Below are 19,000 nucleotides of genomic sequence, written 5' to 3'. Positions count from 1 at the left end.
ACAGCAAGATACTGGCTTAGTCAACTGGTGACTAGGTCAGTTTCTTAACTTGAGTCAGGAGATAGCACTTAGAGTCTATTCCTGAGCTCAGATGTTTAATGCGCACAACTCAGCTTCACCTCTTTACTTGGTCAGTTTTTGGTTATTTAAGCAAGCAATATATATAAGGAGTTTAAGGTAAGAAATGCGTTACTCAGCAGATTTATCCAGGTTCGGCTTCTAAGCCTACGTCCTGTCCCCGGAACACGTTCCGAGCTTTCGAATCCTCTACTGAGCTCTTTAAAGGTAGAGCCTCAAACCTTTTACAATCTTAGCAACTGAGTATAACAAGAGTACCTTCCTCTATACCTCTACTCAATCCTAATCTCTCGCTGAGTATTATAACCGAGTACTCAGCCTCTCCTTTCTAATCTCTAGAAATGATAAGTGTTTGTCCTAAACAATGATTGCTAAGACACCTTAGATGATTGAATAATCACTCTAGACTTTTACACAAAAGATATGAAATTTAGTGTAAGATTGCTTTGCTTTTTGCTTGCAGAACTTGCCTAGAAATTTGGTCAGCGTAATGGCTTGATCAAGTTCTGTTTTGAATGAAGCTTCTGATGGCACTATTTATAGAGACGTCTGGACATCGGTCATTTCGAATTTCGAAATAACCGTTGGAGGGAAACGGCTTCCTGTCGTTGTCATCCTGACTTGCTCAGAGCTCTTGGCCAATCAGATTTGAGTATCTTCTGTCCTCGGTCAGCTTTTGGTCAGCTCGGCAGAATGTCTATCCATTTATGGTGATGTCAACTAGACAGCATACTGTGTCGTCTGAACTTTACCTAAAGTGGAAATACTTTGTCTGGAAGTTTTCCTTAGCCAGCTGCTGTCTTGTACGCTTTGTCGAATCAACTCAGCAGCTTCGTTCCGAAGTTGTTCCCTGAAGGTCTTCTAGATCCTTCTTCCGCTGAGTTGCGTTTTGTCCATAACGACAACGTTTTGACATACGCGGGCCGAGTTGCTTTAAACTGTTTGACTTGGGCTTTGACTTCCGTATTGGGCTTGGGCCTTTTAATCCTTGTGTCTTATAAACAATTTAACTCAACATTGAACAAACACATTAGTAGAATAAATCAAAACATTTAAACTTAGTGTGTTTAGAATATTATACTTAAACAATTTTGTCAAATCAAAATTGTGTGGAAAGGTGTTTCAACATACTTTTCCTTCGTTCCTTTATTTTTTACCCGAACTATTTTTTTTAAAATACAAACCAGCCTAATAATTATTATTTCCCGTCGGTTTCTATTAAAAATTTCATTTTGTTTATGTATTTTTATTTCTAAATTAATACTTTTTTAAATAAATGCTAAAAAAATTGGGATTGTACCGGTTCCTGATTCAATTATGAGCCAGTCTGATTTGTTGAAGATTTAACAAATCGGACCACTATGGATCGGACTCCTAATCGGTTCCTGGTTTGACCGACCGATCCGATCCAATTTTTATAACAATGGTAAATAAAAGTGCACCTCAACACATGGTCAAATACCTCGCAATCAACACTCCCAGCAAAAAGAAATTTTACAATGCCCCATGAGTAATATTTAGGTGTATTATTCCAAGAGTACTCTAAAATTTTCCACCAATCAAATAAGTAGTTTTAGAAAAGGTAAATTACAAAACCGGTCTAATTGAAAGGCATGTTTATATATTTAGACTCATTACAACACATTTTACAAAACTAGACACTTTCAAAGTTAATTTTTCTAAAATGTCCTTATTTTATATATATATATATATATATATATATATATATATATATATATATATATATGTATATATTATCACTTAACATATTTTGTGAGAAGACAATCGTGGAACAATTTCGTGCAATTTTTGCTGCGATTTTTGGGTTTAATTTTTCTTATGATTTAAAACTTTATTAGGATTAGAATTACATTAGAAACTTATTGGAAACTAATAGAAACATAATGGAGCGTTTTCCGGCAACCAGTAGGTGTTCAATCCCACCTCTGGATCCGTCTCTGGATTTATGATCTTAGAAGCATAATGGAGCGTCATCCATGATGTCTACTTTAACATACATAATTGAAGAATTTGCTCTTTTTTTTAGCAATTGTAGAAATAAAATCATCGTCGCTTATTTTGATTGGTCTTTGAGAAAATTGTTTTATCAATCTATCTTTTCTAACATTTGACAAGTTTATAATTGGTAAAATTGACAAGTTTATATGCGAAAATGATTAGTTTTCAGCCATTTTCAAAGTAAATAGATAAAAAATACAATTTAGGGCTCGTTTGGTTCGCGGAATAGAGGGGGAATAGAATAGCCTATTCCTAAAGAATAGCTATTCCCATCTTTGGTTGATTTTTTTTATGGAATAGCTATTCCATGGAATCCCTATTCCTTGATTTCATGGAATAGCTATTCTTCAATTTAGGTTAGGAATAGCCTATTCCTAATATTATATTTTTGTAATTTACAAAATTATCCTCCATTAAATCCTCAATCTTCTCTCTAATCACTTTCCCAAATCTTATAAATTTTGGTCAATCCATAATTTATATCATATAAAACGTGAAAAATGGAAAAATGACGAAAACGTTAAAAAATGTAAAAATACGAAAAATATGAAACACGAAAAATGTGAAAATGTTACAAACACGAGAATATGCAAAAAATAAAAAAACGCGAAAAACATGAAAACGTGAACAAATGCGAAAAACACGAAGACGCAAAAAAAAAAGAAGCAAACACACGAAAAACACAAAATAGGAATAGCGCGAAAAAGTGACAAAACACGAAATATTAAAAAACGTGAAAAATAAAAACACGAAAATGCGAAAAAAGCTAAAACACAAAAACGTGACAATATGTGAAAAACATGAAAATGCGAAAAACGCAAACAAAACACGAAAACGTTAAAAACACAAAAATATGAAAAAATACGAAAAACATGGAAAAACGTGAATAACACGAAAAAGTAACAAAATACGAAAAATACAAAAACGCGAAAAAAAACAAAAAGGGGAAAAACCGAAAAACTAAAACGTGAAAAATCGAAAAAATGCAAAATAAAACACAATAACATGACAAAACGTGAAAAATACGAAAACGTGAACAAACGGAAAAAACAAGAAAACTTGGGAAACACGAAAAAACATAAAAAAAAAACGTTATAAACGCATTTTTCGCGTTTTTAACACTTTTTCATGTTTTTGTGTTTTTTACGGTTTGCACATTTTTTGTGTTTTTTCATATTTTGCATGTGTGTGTGTTTTTTTTTTTTGTGTTAACACGTTTATATGTTTTCGCGTTTTCACCCTTTTCCACTTTTATCTCATTTTTTTCTTTTGTTTTTGTGTTTTTAATGTTTTTTTTGCGCTTTTACATTTTGTTTTTTACCTCTTTTTTTTCGTGTTTTTACAATTTTTCCGTTTTCATGTTCTTATTGTTTTTTCGTTTTTAATGTATTTTTCGTGTTTTTTTCGTCTTTCGTGTTTCCCATTTTTCTATTTTATATATATTTTTGAAAATAATATATATTAAATATTTGAACAATTTATAGTAAAAAATTAAAATTTTAAAAGAAATAAGAAATTACATTTGAGGATAATATTGTCTTTTTAATAAAAAAATTATCTATTCCATTCTACCTTATTCCACCAACCAAACATAGGAATAGTAATTCCTAAAAATTTCTATTCCATTCTTTGCTATTCTATTCCTTTGGAATAACCATTCTATTCCATTTCATTCTATTCCGCGAACCAAATAACACCTTAGAGTTTTTAAAGAGTTTAAGTTTGGAAAAATGATGGGGTGGATTCCTACTTGCTTAATGGAGTTGGTATGCACATTTCAATTAAAAAAAGCCCCGTAAATGATGGAAAGGTCGGTCAGGTAAGGGGGATTTTATAGGAGGGTCCCGGCTCTCCAACTCAACAAAAGGACCTTCCATACACTAATAGACACCCGTCTATCACTTTCCTTTTTTTATTTTTATTTTTACAATTGCGATTCTTATATTTTACCCCATCAATCTTCAGCCACCGCTCCACCACCGTCCGCTGCTCGTCACCATTTTCTACTTCTGAAGACACTGACTAATAGGCGGAAGGAGAACGATGGAGACCGGCAGTAGGTACAACGGTGATTCTCTAGAATTGCTGCAAATCGCAAAACATACGGGACATCCAAGAAGATCAAACTCTAAATCTTCAATTTTTTTTATCAGAAACCCAAATTTGGAGCTTCATTTAACTTTATCCTCTCCTTTTTTCTTTTAATTGAAAATATGAAACAATAATTCCCTCCTTATGCTACTGAAGTTCATACTTGAGCCTAAAAGAGAATTGAATTTGCAGTTAGAAATAGGGAACGGTAGCGAGCAGCAGATGGTGCTGGAAATGTCGATGGCCATGGAGTCCGGTGGAGTATAAACATGAATCACAACTGCTGTAAATAATAAAAAGTTCTTTTTGTGTAATTGATGATTTTCCAAAAGTTACCCAGTGATTTTGAAGATTCAATTGTTAGATATTCATGGAAGATGGAGCAGGCTGATCATCAGCGGTGGATTGGAAAAGGATGGCCATGGAGAAGGCTTAAGTGAATTAAATTAGTTTTTTAATTGACAGGTGTTAAAACCTGAGTGGGAGGTCTTTGTTTGAGGCCTAACACCGGGACTCTAATATAAAAATCCCCAGGTAAGGATGATCTGTATCCAAATTTGCTCTCTATTTTGAGCAATAATGTGGTAAACTAAAAAATTACACCACGTCATATATTGACTATCCACACCACATATTTAGATGTATATATGATAATCATTTGGTTATGTCCATATATCAGGTGATCATATCATATCATAGAAGAGTTCGTAGTCGTTTTATGTGCTATGATCATTCAACAAAACCCGGACAGGCTCAGACCGCTTCCTAGTTCGACTGGTCCGAGCCTGATAACATTGCTTTATTTATATTAAAGATAATGTGTAAAAATACCTCTAACATTTACATCCAGTAACAATTTTAACCCTACCATCTAAAATGGTGCAATTTTATCTCTAAAGTTGGCAGCTAAGAGCAATTTTACCCTAATATTGACAAGTTGGGTCAATTTGAGAAATAATTCGTTAAACTGTCTTCACAGTCACAAATTTTATCATCTACGTTTTACATATGTGTTATTTTATTACTCATTAGTAACAGATCATGAACACACGTGAAAAATATAAAATAAAACATTAAACAAATTATATTGTATTTTGTACGAGTTGAACAGAATAATTAAAAAAAATATTAACACCAATTCTATTATTAAATTAACCCAACTTACCAACGTTATGGGTAAAATCGCTACTGGTTACCAACGTTAGGGATAAAATTGCACTATTTTAGACGTTAAAGGTAAAATTACTCATGTGTTGTCAACGTATTTTTACACCTTATCTCTTAAAAAAACTGTTCTGGAAATACAAATGAAATAATCTCCCACTATTCTCATCATCCAAGGCAAATATAAGGGAGGGGGAAATCAAATTTATATGTTGAAATAAAAGAGCAGACTCAATCCAAGCCATCAAAATCAGATGATTTTGCCAAATGATTTTGGAGATTACGTTGATGATAAATGGACTTTCATACATACATACATGTCCAATTAATGACCTTATTCATTATTCTACTAAGGATTTCACAACCCCTTAGTCTCTGCTTTAAACCCAATACCTGTGAAATGAAATAGAGAAATTCTTCACCATCCCTCCATCCCATTTTAGCAAGAGAAAAAAAAAAATTAGAACACCAATGCACTCTAATTCTGTGTTGCATGGAAACTCATCTTCGTTTCCGTTTTCAATACCGTTTCCTAGCTATATCTTTTTAGAAATAACATTTCCAGCTGTCTGTTTCTGTGAAACATAGCTAAAGGGTATAGCTGAATAGTTTTCTACTAAATCAAATCAAATTGAAGTTGTTGTATAACTGAATGAAAGCATAAACAAACCAAACTATAATGACTATAATCAATCATATATCTTCCTTTGCAAAAACAAAATTGAAATTACAACAACAGAATCAAAACCCCCAAATTTGGCATTATTCACATAACTTGCCTATCAGCAGCATCAGCAACAATTGGCAATCTAGGAACCTGACCAAGTAAACAACTACTAGACCCATAAATCAAGCAAACCAAAAGGTACAAAAACACAGTACTATCCAAACTCATCACCAAATCTAACCCTATCCCTTCACGAGGATTAAAAGTCCTCTCGAACAAATCAGGAAATATCAAAAGCACATCAAGCACAATAGCCTGCATAGTATTAAACCTAACATATCTAGTAAAATTAGGGTTTCTCACAACAACCAAGTAAAGAGTCAGAAATACCAGAAATCCATTGAGGGGAAAGCTCTTGAAGACTCTAATTGCTGGAACCAAGGGTTGGATTAGGGTTTGAAGAGCAGGGAATTGAGTTAGCACGAATTTTCCGTACTGAATTCCGTCGAAGAATGGGTAGAAGTAGCAGACCGCGGAGATTATTCGGTCACCGGCGTCTGCTGAATCGCCTTTGGATTTGGCCGTGATGATTCTTCTTGTGGTTCGATTGGGTTTATGGATTTGGGTTTTCAAAAAGATGAAAGATGGGTCTTTAAGAGAGGAGAGAAAGGGTTTGTGCGAGAGAGAAAGAGTGGAAATTGGGGAGAGAGGACTAGACATAGCTCTAGTTCTACCTATGGATAGAAAGAAGTCTGGTGTTTTATTTTATCCCCAGGAGGAAAAAGTGCAAGCCAAAACACGATATTTTCACCGCCAAACGACGTTGTTTTGGATTTGTGTGATATTGTTAAGTTTCATGTGTATTTTTCACAATCACCAATAAAATGGTTTCCGATTTTATTATATAGGGTTAAGGTGCAAAAATACCCTTAACGTTTTGGACCAGGAGCAATTTTACCCCTATCGTTTAAAATGGTGCAATTTTACCCCTAACGTTGGAAGCCAAGAGCAATTTTACCCTTAACGTTGATAAATTGGGTTAATTTGAGAAATAATTCATCAAACTGTCTTCTCGGTCATGAATCTTGTCATCTACACTCCATACATGTGTCATTTTATCAGTAACAAATCACAAACATTCGTTGGGATCTGAAAAAAAAATATACTGTCTTTTTGTACGAATTAGGCAAAAAAAATTCAAAAAATTCACCGAATATATAAATATTAATCTCAAATTCTATTATTAAATTATAAAAAACATGAAATCCTTTTTTTAAAACGAACTGTTATGCAATTGGTGCAGAATAATGAACAAAAATATCTGTGTTTTATAATAGTATCTGAAATTGACCCAATTTATCAACGTTAGAGGTAAAATTGCTCTTGGCTTCCAACGTTAGGGGTAAAATTGCACCATTTTAGACGTTAGGGGTAAAATTGCTCCTGACCCAAAACGTTAGGGGTATTTTTGCACCTTAACCCTATTATATATATATATATATATATATATATATATATTGATAAAATGGTGTTTGTAGTTTTTTTAGCAGTCTTGATTACATGCTCTTAATGAGCATATAGAATTTGCTCATTTATCATTAGATCTACGCTTATTAAATCTAAGTCTCAGGATGCTTTAAATTTCCACCTTAGGATTCTAATAAGTCTTAGATCTAACGGTGAATGAGCAAATTCACTTGCTTATTAAGGTGCATGTGAAAATTCCTGATTTTTTTAGACGTTAGAAAAAAAAAAGTAACACATTTAAGTAGAAGGAATTTTTTGATATGTGTTGAAACTGGAGAAAAACATTTATATCCAATCATTTTTTTTCATCTAATTCATTTAGAGAAAAAAACCTTGAAGATAAATTTTAAGGGGCTTTATACATTGAGAGTTTCTAAACTTGTCAAAAAAAAAAAAAATACTTGATTGGCTCTCGAATTTATATAGTGTAGTCCTTTAAAGATTTAGAATAACAAATTAGGCCTTTATTTTTTAAATTTTGAATTTTTTTTTACCAGCTTAGACAAATTGAAATGTATATTATTTTAAACAATTTTACAGGCAAATAGATCATTGTAAATTCGTATAAGTTGTTACCGTCGTAAATTCAAAGGTTTATGGGACACTTACTTGTTTTACGTTTCCAAATAGTATGATTTTACAGCACAACCTCATCATATATAACAATTCTCATATTAGAGTGGTAATATCCAAATTAGATAGAATTTTGATAGCAATTGAGTGAACAAATCTATTTAAATGATTCCTCTATTTATTTTTATGTAATTATTTCTTTAGTTTGGCTTGGACTTTTGTTGATTCAACTAAGGGGTATTTGGTATGGGGATATTAAGGTAAAAAATGGGAATTGGTAATCTTTAATTAAGGCATAATGCTTCTCCAGCCCTTTTAACTTGTTCAAATTGGTCATTTTACCCCTCAAACTCATCGAATGTTCTATTTACCCCCCTTAACTCCATAGAAATGGTATTTCCCACCCCTTTAACTTGTCCAAATTAGTCATTTTACCCATCTTCAACTCATCGAATGTCCTATTTACCCTCTTAACTCCATAAAAGTGGCATTTTTTACCCCTTTATAGTGCAAAATTAATAGCACTTATTCAAATGAGATTGAAAATATATATTTTAATATCAACTTTTTATTTTGTTTTAATTTGATAATTATATTGATCATTCATGTGTTTATTATAATAATATTATATTATAATAATTAGATAATCAAAATTAACTAGCAAAAAAAAATTGAAAAGAGAAAGAATGAATAAAAGATACAAATAACAAGAACATTTTTTTATATATATAAAAAAGAACATTAACATAAACAAGTTAAAGACATTATATGTAGGGAAAATGTACCAAAATAGGCCTATGATTTTGAGGAAATATCAATTTAGATTCCACGTACAAAATAACACCAATATAGGTTTAACGTTTAAAAAATGTATCAATTTAGGCCTCGATGACGGATTGTAAGAGGTGAGAAATACCACTTTTATGGAGTTAAGGGGGTAAATAGGACATTCTATGACTTGGGGAGGGGGTAAATGGACAAGTTGAGGGGGTGAGAAATATCACTTTTATGGAATTAAAGGGGTAAATAGGATATTCTATGAGTTGGGGGATAAATGGACAAGTTGAGAGGGTGAGAAATACCACTTTTATGAAGTTAAGAGGGTAAATAAGACATTCGATAAGTTAAGGGGGGTAAAATGACCAATTTGGACAAGTTAAGGGGGCTGGAGGAGTATTAGGCCCTTCAATTAATAATTAGGATCCATCAATTTCATATTATAATTTTATACTAGTATAATATATTACAATATAAATAATTTATTAAACTTTTATTGGTTCTAATTATTATTATTATTAGTTTTTAAAAAATATTATTACGTGGATATATATATATATATATATATAACGACTTTGATTCCACTTCCGACTATTAAAGAACCAAACAATATTAAAAGAATCGGATTCCGTTTCTGGATTAAACCAAACAAAACAAAAAAAACCATTCCTATTCCGATTTCATTTCTAATTCTGATTGCCTAAAAGATTTTTCTCAAGTGGATTCTGTTTTGAGTGATATAGTCATACATTTCTTTATCATGCAACAAAATAATCAAAAAAGAAAAAGGACAATCCAACAAGTAATCAATAACTTAATAGCCTATATTTATCTCAACTGTAGTGAAAGTTAAGTTTAAATCCCAGAACACAATTCTGGTTTTTTCATAAAACAGAACAAAAATTCTAAGAGAATTGAACAAAAATATTGCTGCTACACTGTGAGAAGGCAAACAAAGAACTCCCTTTCTTAGAAACGATAATTAACTGTGGTTGGCCCATAATTCATGCTTAAGATTGCTATTGCATTAATTTTAAGCGAACGTTAATATGAACGTTAATATGAAATGTGAATGAGAATATATATGCAAATGATTAATTGGCTGAAACTCCACCATATTTGATTACACATCCAAAAAAAATACCTCAAAAGAAATGATTACTTCATCTATATATATATATAAAAGGAATCACATAGCCAACATACTCCAAGGTCCAAGCGCCATAATGTCTGGTTTTGAAGTTCAATACCATAATGGAAGTAAGACAGAATTGATGGGTCCTGGGAATAGTTTACCCACGTATTTTATAGCTCCTTAATTAAGCAATGTGTGATACTTAACATACCCCGTAGTCACTTGGTACGTTTCTGAAATCAGAGGTGGGAGGTTGTGGGTTCGAACCATCCTCTTAAAAAAACCCATAAAAAAACCATATCTCATGGTCCAACATTGAGTACAATAAATGAAGAATTAACTCACCCCAAAACCACCTCACCTCAAAAGAAAAAGATTTTTCTATAGAAAATGCACAAGAGTAGCCTGATGAGGATAAGAAGAGGACAAAATTGAATAGAGGCTATTTAAGTAGAACAATGTACAGTATTGAATAAATTTTGGTTTCCAAACCACAATCGGCTGATATGGACAGTGGATAGCAGCTTAGCTAACTATTCGGTCACTAAGTCTTTGATGTCATATCATTTACTCTACATCAGTACAGTTTCCCCACCATGTCCGTACATATAAGCTTGTGGGTTTTTAGTTTTTAGGAAATATAGGAAATATAGCTGCGTACTCACAACTGATACCATAAAAAAACAACTCTTCCGGTGCAATTTATTTCCCACCGTTAATGCTAAGCTCACAATAACTCCAACCCATGTCAGCCATAAAGGTAAATTTCCACTCTATTCAATTGGTTTCCCTGCGATACCTGATCAACTTGCAACTATGGTTTTAAAACCCACTTCAATGCATCCACATTTTTCTATTTCTCTTATTTTATGAAAACTCTCGCTTTCTCTTGTTGTTCTACTCAATTATTGCACCTTGTGTTCATTTATCATGCCTGATCAGTTTTCTGATACTATGCACGTCAGGACCATAAAATCTTACAGGCATTATATAAGTTTAAATATCGAATCATCTATCATCTTCTCAATAATAAGATGCCAACCTTCTGTTTTCTCTATCTAGTTATGTTCTTAGTTTCCGTTTCCACATGTTCTCAAAATGTACCAAACCATATATCAGAAGCAACTGAGTGGTGAGCACGTACCTGTTAATCTTGAGATGAGTGATTATATCTTCTAATTTTTGTTCTGTACGCCTCTGAGTTATTGTTTGTGTGTAATTTGTACAGGAGCTCAAGGAGAAGGCAGCCTGAGAAAGAATTATGCAGAAAAGGTAACCCAATTGATGACTGTTGGAGATGTGACTCTGAATGGGAAACTAACCGGAAAAGGTTAGCTGATTGTGCAATTGGGTTCGGACGCAATGCTGTTGGGGGGCGAGATGGTGAGTTATATGTGGTTACAGATTCTGACAATGATGATCCTGTAAACCCAGTTCGAGGCACGATCCGCTATGGTGTCATTCAAGAAGAACCACTGTGGATCATCTTTGACCACAACATGGTCATCAAGCTAAAGGAAGAACTTGTCATGAATTCATATAAGACAGTAGATGGAAGAGGGTATAACATCCAGATAGCAGAGGGACCATGCATAACCATTCAAGGTGTAAGTAACATTATCATCCATAACATCTACATACGTGACTGCATACCAGGTGGAAACGCAATAGTGAGGGATTCACCCAACCATGCTGGTTTAAGAGGACACTCAGATGGAGATGGCATATCCATATTTGGAGCAAGAGATGTTTGGATCGATCACTGCACACTAGCTAATTGCAGTGATGGACTAATCGATGCCATAAACGGCTCAACATCTATAACAATATCAAACAACTACATGTTGCACCATAATGAAGTTATGCTTATGGGTCATAGTGATGACTTCCTTGATGACAAGAATATGCAAGTGACAATAGCTTTCAACTTTTTTGGCGAAGGCCTGACTCAAAGAATGCCTAGGTAACTGAATTTGTTATAACTATACCAGAACAGCAAGAACAACAGCAACTTAACCATGCTTTCATTTCTTCCACTTATTCCAAGAATTTCCAGGGATTAATCTGTTAAATATATCTAACTTTTGCAGGTGCAGATTTGGATATTTTCATATTGTAAATAACATATACACTGGCTGGAAAATGTATGCAATAGGTGGGAGTGCCAAGCCAACAATCAATAGTCAAGGGAATGTCTTTATTGCATCAGATAACGAGTCTACAAAGGAGGCAAGTTTCTGTAGCAAAGATTTAACAAACATTTAATAAATTAAATACTGTTAGAATTGGTAATTTATTGCATGATCAAACTACTTCTAAGACTAAGATTATTGACTGTGTGCAACCTAATTAGGGATAGGATGGTGAGAGTCCATTCCTCATAAGGTCAAAACTGAACAGCAAAATGATGACTTATGTCTAATCATATGAACACTACACCTTATAAAAGCTATAATAGTTTTCAACTCATTGCGATGGATACAACCATGAAGATACTTTGACTAGCTAACCAGTGGATACCCTGAGTGCATACGAGTCTTTATAGATTTTATTTTAATTCTCATTCAGGTGACCAAACGTGAAATCTCACTCGAAGATGAAGAGTGGAAGAACTGGAATTGGAGATCAGATGGTGATATAATGCTCAATGGAGCTTACTTCACTCCTTCGGGTGACAAAGGTCCAGCAAGCTACATTAAAGCATCAAGCATGGTAGCTAGACCAGCTTCGCTTTTAACAAATATATCTCCTTCTTCTGGAGCTTTAAATTGTCAGAGCGGACAATACTGCTAGATATTATCCACCTAATCTTTCTTTTTCCTTTTTTGTAAGTTTTTCTTAATTCAATTTTGGAAATAAAGCTTTAATTTCTTTACATCCCATCACTATAAACTTCAAGTTGCAAAACAGACAATCAACATTTAGTGACAAATCAATGACTAGGAATTTACATTGAGCTTCTACAACCCCCCCATATGACTTGGAAAAAAATCAGAGGCGCAGAGATACTGCTTTTCGTGGCAAGACAGTAAAAAATGATGGTTAGATAAGGTTCAAAAGTCAATTACAAATCTGTGCTCATCTTTCTAACAAAAGGGACAAAATTATTCCAGTTCTCAACCGCAAAAATTGTATCATTCATTCTGAAATAAGTAAATGACCTTACAGCCTCTGCCTGTGGATTACAACAGTAAGCAAGTATTTTCCTTAGTCCTTTCTGCAAGAGAAAATACTGGTATAAATTATAGTTACGAAGAAAGAGACACAAAAGGAGGACACACATATACTTGGAATCAAAGAGAAACAAAATATGCGCAAAAATATCAAATAAACAATGAAAGTAAAAGAGAATTTGCCCAGACAAAAAAGAAATTTACCTGATCAAGCCGCTCACTAGTATTTCTTCCAATTAGATGTATCCTTTTCTTTGCAATGCTTCTTATCTGGTTGAGGTAAAATCAACTCAATGGAATGTAGAATACATATCGATGTAATTTCAACAATTGATTAAAAAAATCATGCAACTTGACTCTTGGAAACAATAGTCTTATAAATGTTTCTTAATGTGCAATATACAATAAGTCCACTCATTTGTTTAGGTTTCCTAATGGAAGAATGGAGCAATTTCCAGATACATAATGCTTTTCATGAAGATATTTTTTATATCCTGATCATTTGGCAGCCAGAAAAAGTACAGAATTATTTGACACGAGATAAGTCATAAATCCATATTAACTTTGATGTAAACACCTCTTATCAATCTTCTCGTCTGTTTATGTAGTAGAAAAGAAACCCAAAACCAATGCCAAAGCAAATTGCATTCCATTTAAACTCATATATATATATATATATATATATATATATGGAAGATAGGAAATAAGGCTTCATGAGAAACTGTGTTAGAGAATGCCATACACTAACAAACTGTCATATCAATGAGAAATCATACGCATATCATGAGTATACTTCTGCATAAATGGGTGTCCGTCCAGCCATGGAGGTAAGAAAGTAGTAATACGAGCCCAACAAACTAACTTTTGCACATAATGGAAATAATTGTTTTACCCAATGAGCATGTCCATGGAAGTAACAATCTGCGGCTATTGACACAATGATATCTCAAGTGTGGCTTAACATGGTAGGTTCAATATATAAATTACAAGTAATAGTTACAATTCATCAGTTTATATGACAAAATTTAGATCAGACTGATGGGTGTCATGTCCAACAGGATCTCAGCAATTAAAAGGACAGGGATGTCAAATCCCACGGCCATAGAAGAAAAGCAGAATGTTATTCAACAAGAAAGAACCCCGCACCTGCTGGAGTAGTCCTTCAGGGCTGCAGCAATAGGCTGGTGGGGTATCACTATCCATCATTTCTAAGCAGCTACAACAAAATAATTGAACATGTGAAAATGCTTACAGAAATTATGTGCATCCAGGGATATACAAGTTGAAGACCAGAAATACAATCCAGTAAATAGTTTGAAATGCAAAAAAGTCTGACTATCGTATTGGTATAAGATAGTTGGTTTTGCCTCATGCTTTGTTGATCATCCAGGAAAGAAAAAAAAAAAAACTAAAAAAAAGTCAACATAATGCATTTCCCATGTTTCAACTTTCAAGTGAAAATTTTGCAAGATGAAATAAGTCAATCCAACATTAACCACCACATTAATGGCCACAGGAACATTGTAATTTCCATATCTATCATATTACAGTGGCGATGAAAAACAAAATCTTACGAAATATGCAAGGCCGCTCCATGACGAGACAGCACTGAAGCAACAGGATCATAACCATCCCTAAGAGCTGTGTTGTAGTACCCTGCTGTAAGTTCAGCAGGATGCGATACTGTCTGGTACCACCAATATATTCCGCCAATTTTTGCCACTAATATAACTGGAGTTTGACTGTGTTGTTGATATTTCTTCAGGGCATTAGCTGCCTTTGCCAGAATAGCATCTGCATGACAAATCAGCTTACCACTGTACCATTCCTACAGAGACCAAAGTTACCATAAGATTACAAATGCAATTGATGAATGTAAAGTTATTTTTCAATATGCTCTGCAATTGGTGCTTGATAATCATTCTCTAATACCATATATCCACATCCACTAGCTATTTTTCAACACTGCAGAAAGGCCATTCAGTTATACCAATAAAAGATTCACAACTATGTGCTGCAGTTGCATAGATTTTTACCATTTATAATGGAACTATAATAGGCAGTTCCAAACACCACATAGAAGGGAAAGCTTCAAAGGAACATAAGTACTAAATAAATGAGTAATACCTCTCCCATGAAACTGATCTCAAAAATTGATAAAATTATGCATTGTAATTTATAAATTAGCTCCTTATGCTTAAAAAAATCTACCAAATGATATTGTTTAACTGAACTGGAATTGAAGTTTCAAAATGTGCAAGAACCTTGCAGAGGAATTAAACTATGTTACTTCACTGGATACGTACAAGGAAGAAGCGGCCATAATCAGAAAGAAAGTTCTCTTGTCCATCTTCAAAAAAAGGAATACCAGGTGGAAGGCTGTTATAACAACCCGCGTTTTGAGGTCCTCTATCTCCCCATTCAGGTTGTCCTGCCTCACAAGCAGCCATCTTTAAGTCCTCCATCCTAAGAGTAAATCGAGCACATAAATGTTAAAAATTTCAATTTCACATAAGAGGATGAATGAATGAATGAATTTAAATGAGACTAACATACATGTACTTGTCATAACACTGGAATTCACCAATTCCAGGAAATTTCCATCTACCATCACCCGATGGATGTGCAGGATACCTGCATGGATTTATTGAAAATAAAATGTTGAAATTGCCTTACACTTATGGCCATAAAACAGCGTCTTAGAGTACCTCAGTTCTCCAGAAGGGCCAAGACCAACACTTACTTCCTCAATTACGTTACCAATAAAAGAGTCAAATTTGTTGACAAAACTGATCATGAAGTCTTCATAACACTGGAGGGCGGTCCGGCCAGAAAACAGAGGAAGCTGGTCCACTCCTAGTGTAAGATAATCATCATTGGAAAACCCCATTTTATCTCGATAATAGATATCTTTATTATGACCCCCAATCTGAAAGAATTGAATGCATTAGCTTGACTGTCGTAGCTGAGTAATTAAACTTGATCAGAATGAAATGATTCCAATTTGATGAATATTTCCTATTCACCATCAGCTAATAGAACTTCATGCATCAAAGTAATTAAGTCTATCCATAACAGACAAAAACAAAATTGTAGAGGGACCAAGTTTTAGTTCCACTTAAAGATTCTCATCTGAAACATTAAATATGAAAAGAAAGACCCTACATATAACATTGTATGACACCAGAATTGCATGCACCTAGAAACCCAACCACACTGGTATGATTTACTGTAAGTACTCCACTGGGATGATAATGCAGTCAAGTAAGACAATGCATCAGCAGTAGCCAGTAATTAACTGACAATTTTTTATACGCTTTTTACACATTGTTTGGTTGAGAGTTTTTGAAGGTAAGGTAAGGTAAGTGTATGGGGATATCGTTGTTGTTTTGAGGTGTAAGTAAGGAGAATGGTAAGGTAAGGTAAGTGTATGGGGATATCCTTGTTGTTTTGAGGTGTAAGTAAGGAGAATGGTAAGTGATGGTAAGATTTGGGTGATTTTACTTACACTGCAATTTGGAGGTAGCCATGGTTAGTAACTTTACTTTTCCTATATTACCCTCAACTTTCTATTTTATTTACTTTATTATAAGGATATAAAAGTAATTTATATATAACCTTACCTTACTTTAGCCTCAAACCAAATTACAACTAACATTATTAAACAATCACTTACCTTACCTTGTTTCCAACACAACAAGGTATTTCATACATCATTACCATACTTCACTCAACTTACCTTAGCTTACCATACTTTAATGACACCCCATCCAAACAAGGCCATAAAGAAACATATATAGAAATGTAACATACTTCTAGAATCCACCGTGGAAGACTCACACCACCAGCTCCAGTAGACAAGTGCATGTTCGAGTGAAAACACAAAGCAATATGCAACTTCAGCCCCGACTCAGATACCAATCTAAAAAGCTCTTCGTAAAGGAACCAATTATATTCCAAAGGTGAAAAACGCTCAACAATACCCCACCAAACCTCTACCGCAATTCCATATACACCTGCCAACTTGAGAGCTTTTAGAGACATAGTTAAAGCCTTGATTCTGCAACAAGAAAAAGCAATACGTAAAACATTTCGCTACATGATTGAAAAAGGAGAACGCATCTTAAAATTTTAGGCATTAAAAAGCAAAAACAGGAAGTTATGAACTAATGTAACTTACTGCATATGACACGTTGCATCAGGGTACTATAAGTTAGTAGGAATCTTGTAAGTTAAGATATTCTAATTTGAATAATGAAATAGCTACCTATAACGAAACATAACACATCAAACTGATGAGTCAAATAGCATGTAGGGTTGTGGTTTGGCTTCGTATTTTCTAGGACTGTACTGCCTTTAAATGCAGCAAGAAAGAATTCAAATTATGATATAAGATGAAACTGGCAAGAGTACAAATGCACAAATATGTAAGGAAACTTACTTTCTGATCCTTGGACTCCCAGTAGAATCGATGCCAAAAATGTCCCCTGGCATCATAACAAATATGGGGACTCTCTTATGCTTGGAGGATTCCAATATTGTGGATCTTGATTTTTCTCGAGCATCCATACTGCAACAACAAACATAGATCATGAGATATAATAAAATAACTTTGTCATCAGCATATGTAAGCATATGCATATTTTTCCAGGAGAAGAAATTTAAAACATCACTGTTAGAGGAGAGTGAAATCTTCCAGAATTTTTAATGGGGAAAAAACAACAGTGTAAAACAGCCAATCAAAGACTTATTTAGTTTGCTAGACTGTAAATTAATCGGTGATTAAAATTATTTCCCGGGCAACCTATTTACCACAAAAATCATATTCCCATTACTAAGAAAAGAATTTCAATAGGCATACCAATACGAGTATGAAGGCATGGTTTTTTAAGGTAAAAAAATTAGCTCAATCAATATTAAACTAGCTCTTCCGTTTCTGTTCACTCAACTAGCAAATACTGAAACACTTAGAAATACTATTGTAGCTAACAATCCAAGAAAAAAACTCTTGTAATTCATAATTTTCGTACTATTCTTGTCCTGTTTATATTCCCTATTTCTGCAAGGAAATAAGTACAGAGAGAAAAATGCGAAGGAAGTGACCTCAAAATGCGGTGGTTTCCGCAAAGCGATCGCCATCGAGGATAGAAGAGGGGCTTTTTGAAGAGAGGAACAATCGAAACGTTTCGGAGATTGGTTCGCGTTTTCCGGCGCTCAAAAAAGCTCATCTCTCTTAAAGTAAAGCACCGTCTGCCGGGGCACCTTCGGGCAACTCCAACATTGACTGCCATTTGAAGAAGTTGGAGGAAGCGACGATGATTGATGATCTCTCCTCTCTGCTTCTTCTTCTTCTTCTGTGTGTGTGCATTAGAGAGGGAGAAGTGGCAATAAATTGTTATGTGGATTTGATTTCATTTGCTCGTTAACCGTTTATGATTTCTTATTATTTCATTCAGGTATTCTTTTTTTCACTTTCTATGGCCTTCCTTTTTCCCTTTGCAATTTTGCCCCTAATCCCTTCTTTTACTTTATGAAATTTACACTAAACATTTCAACGTTTTCCTTTTTCAGAATAAAGTGTAAATATACCACACATATTGGCACCCAAAAGAAATTTTACTTCTCATATTATGATTTGTAACTTGTACCAATTTTACCCCTAACGTTTAAAAATTGGACCAACTTTTCATTCTTTATTATCGGAACACTCTAAACAGTCATAAAAATTATGCTATTTTCATTTACTAACATATCAAAAATACTTATACATACGATGAAACAAATAAAAAAGTTAAA

General features: G+C 33.8%; 3 protein-coding genes across 4 annotated transcripts; 1 reads left to right on the top strand and 2 right to left on the bottom strand.

The window, feature by feature from the left end:
- Positions 1-6,007: 6,007 nt before the first annotated feature.
- Positions 6,008-6,777, bottom strand: LOC136219251 (protein TIC 20-v, chloroplastic). Its single transcript, XM_066006578.1, has one exon. It carries the CDS (start codon positions 6,737-6,739, stop codon positions 6,119-6,121), a length of 621 nt encoding a protein of 206 aa, XP_065862650.1. The 5' UTR covers positions 6,740-6,777; the 3' UTR covers positions 6,008-6,118.
- Positions 6,778-10,827: 4,050 nt separating this feature from the next.
- LOC136219250 (probable pectate lyase 22) lies at positions 10,828-12,962 on the top strand. The gene is made up of 4 exons (XM_066006577.1): positions 10,828-11,163; positions 11,260-11,994; positions 12,122-12,260; positions 12,600-12,962. The coding sequence occupies exons 1-4, from the start codon at positions 11,066-11,068 to the stop codon at positions 12,822-12,824; spliced, it is 1,197 nt and encodes a 398-aa protein (XP_065862649.1). The 5' UTR covers positions 10,828-11,065; the 3' UTR covers positions 12,825-12,962.
- Positions 12,948-18,671, bottom strand: LOC136219249 (inactive beta-amylase 4, chloroplastic). Of its 2 annotated transcripts, XM_066006576.1 has the most exons (10): positions 18,308-18,669; positions 17,646-17,774; positions 17,018-17,264; positions 15,913-16,133; positions 15,761-15,838; positions 15,511-15,670; positions 14,779-15,032; positions 14,351-14,420; positions 13,409-13,474; positions 12,948-13,248 (listed from the first exon to the last, which is right to left on the bottom strand). In XM_066006576.1, the coding sequence occupies exons 1-10, from the start codon at positions 18,493-18,495 to the stop codon at positions 13,096-13,098; spliced, it is 1,566 nt and encodes a 521-aa protein (XP_065862648.1). In that variant the 5' UTR covers positions 18,496-18,669; the 3' UTR covers positions 12,948-13,095. The 2 variants fall into 2 exon arrangements, 1 of the variants encoding a protein (XP_065862648.1); XR_010684101.1 differs by lacking the exon at positions 14,351-14,420 and having other exon boundaries at positions 13,177-13,248; positions 18,308-18,671.
- Positions 18,672-19,000: the final 329 nt, after the last annotated feature.

Source organism: Euphorbia lathyris, chromosome 2 (genome assembly GCF_963576675.1).
Source record: "Euphorbia lathyris chromosome 2, ddEupLath1.1, whole genome shotgun sequence".
Taxonomy (NCBI): Eukaryota; Viridiplantae; Streptophyta; class Magnoliopsida; order Malpighiales; family Euphorbiaceae; genus Euphorbia; species Euphorbia lathyris.
This window is presented reverse-complemented; position numbering and strand designations above follow the sequence as displayed.

What these genes read in the sequence shown, in the direction of transcription:
- LOC136219251 (XM_066006578.1), bottom strand. Translation starts at nt 6,739, where the DNA reads ATGTCTAGTCCTCTCTCCCCAATTTCCACTCTTTCTCTCTCGCACAAA.
- LOC136219250 (XM_066006577.1), top strand. Translation starts at nt 11,066, where the DNA reads ATGCCAACCTTCTGTTTTCTCTATCTAGTTATGTTCTTAGTTTCCGTT. An exon ending in ATATCAGAAGCAACTGAGTG is followed by an intron (nt 11,164 to 11,259) that starts GTGAGCACGTAC and finishes TAATTTGTACAG; the next exon opens with GAGCTCAAGGAGAAGGCAGC. An exon ending in ATAACGAGTCTACAAAGGAG is followed by an intron (nt 12,261 to 12,599) that starts GCAAGTTTCTGT and finishes ATTCTCATTCAG; the next exon opens with GTGACCAAACGTGAAATCTC.
- LOC136219249 (XM_066006576.1), bottom strand. Translation starts at nt 18,495, where the DNA reads ATGGCAGTCAATGTTGGAGTTGCCCGAAGGTGCCCCGGCAGACGGTGC. An exon ending in TTCCACGGTGGATTCTAGAA is followed by an intron (nt 16,134 to 17,017) that starts GTATGTTACATT and finishes CAATTCTTTCAG; the next exon opens with ATTGGGGGTCATAATAAAGA. An exon ending in CAGTGTTATGACAAGTACAT is followed by an intron (nt 15,671 to 15,760) that starts GTATGTTAGTCT and finishes ATTTACTCTTAG; the next exon opens with GATGGAGGACTTAAAGATGG.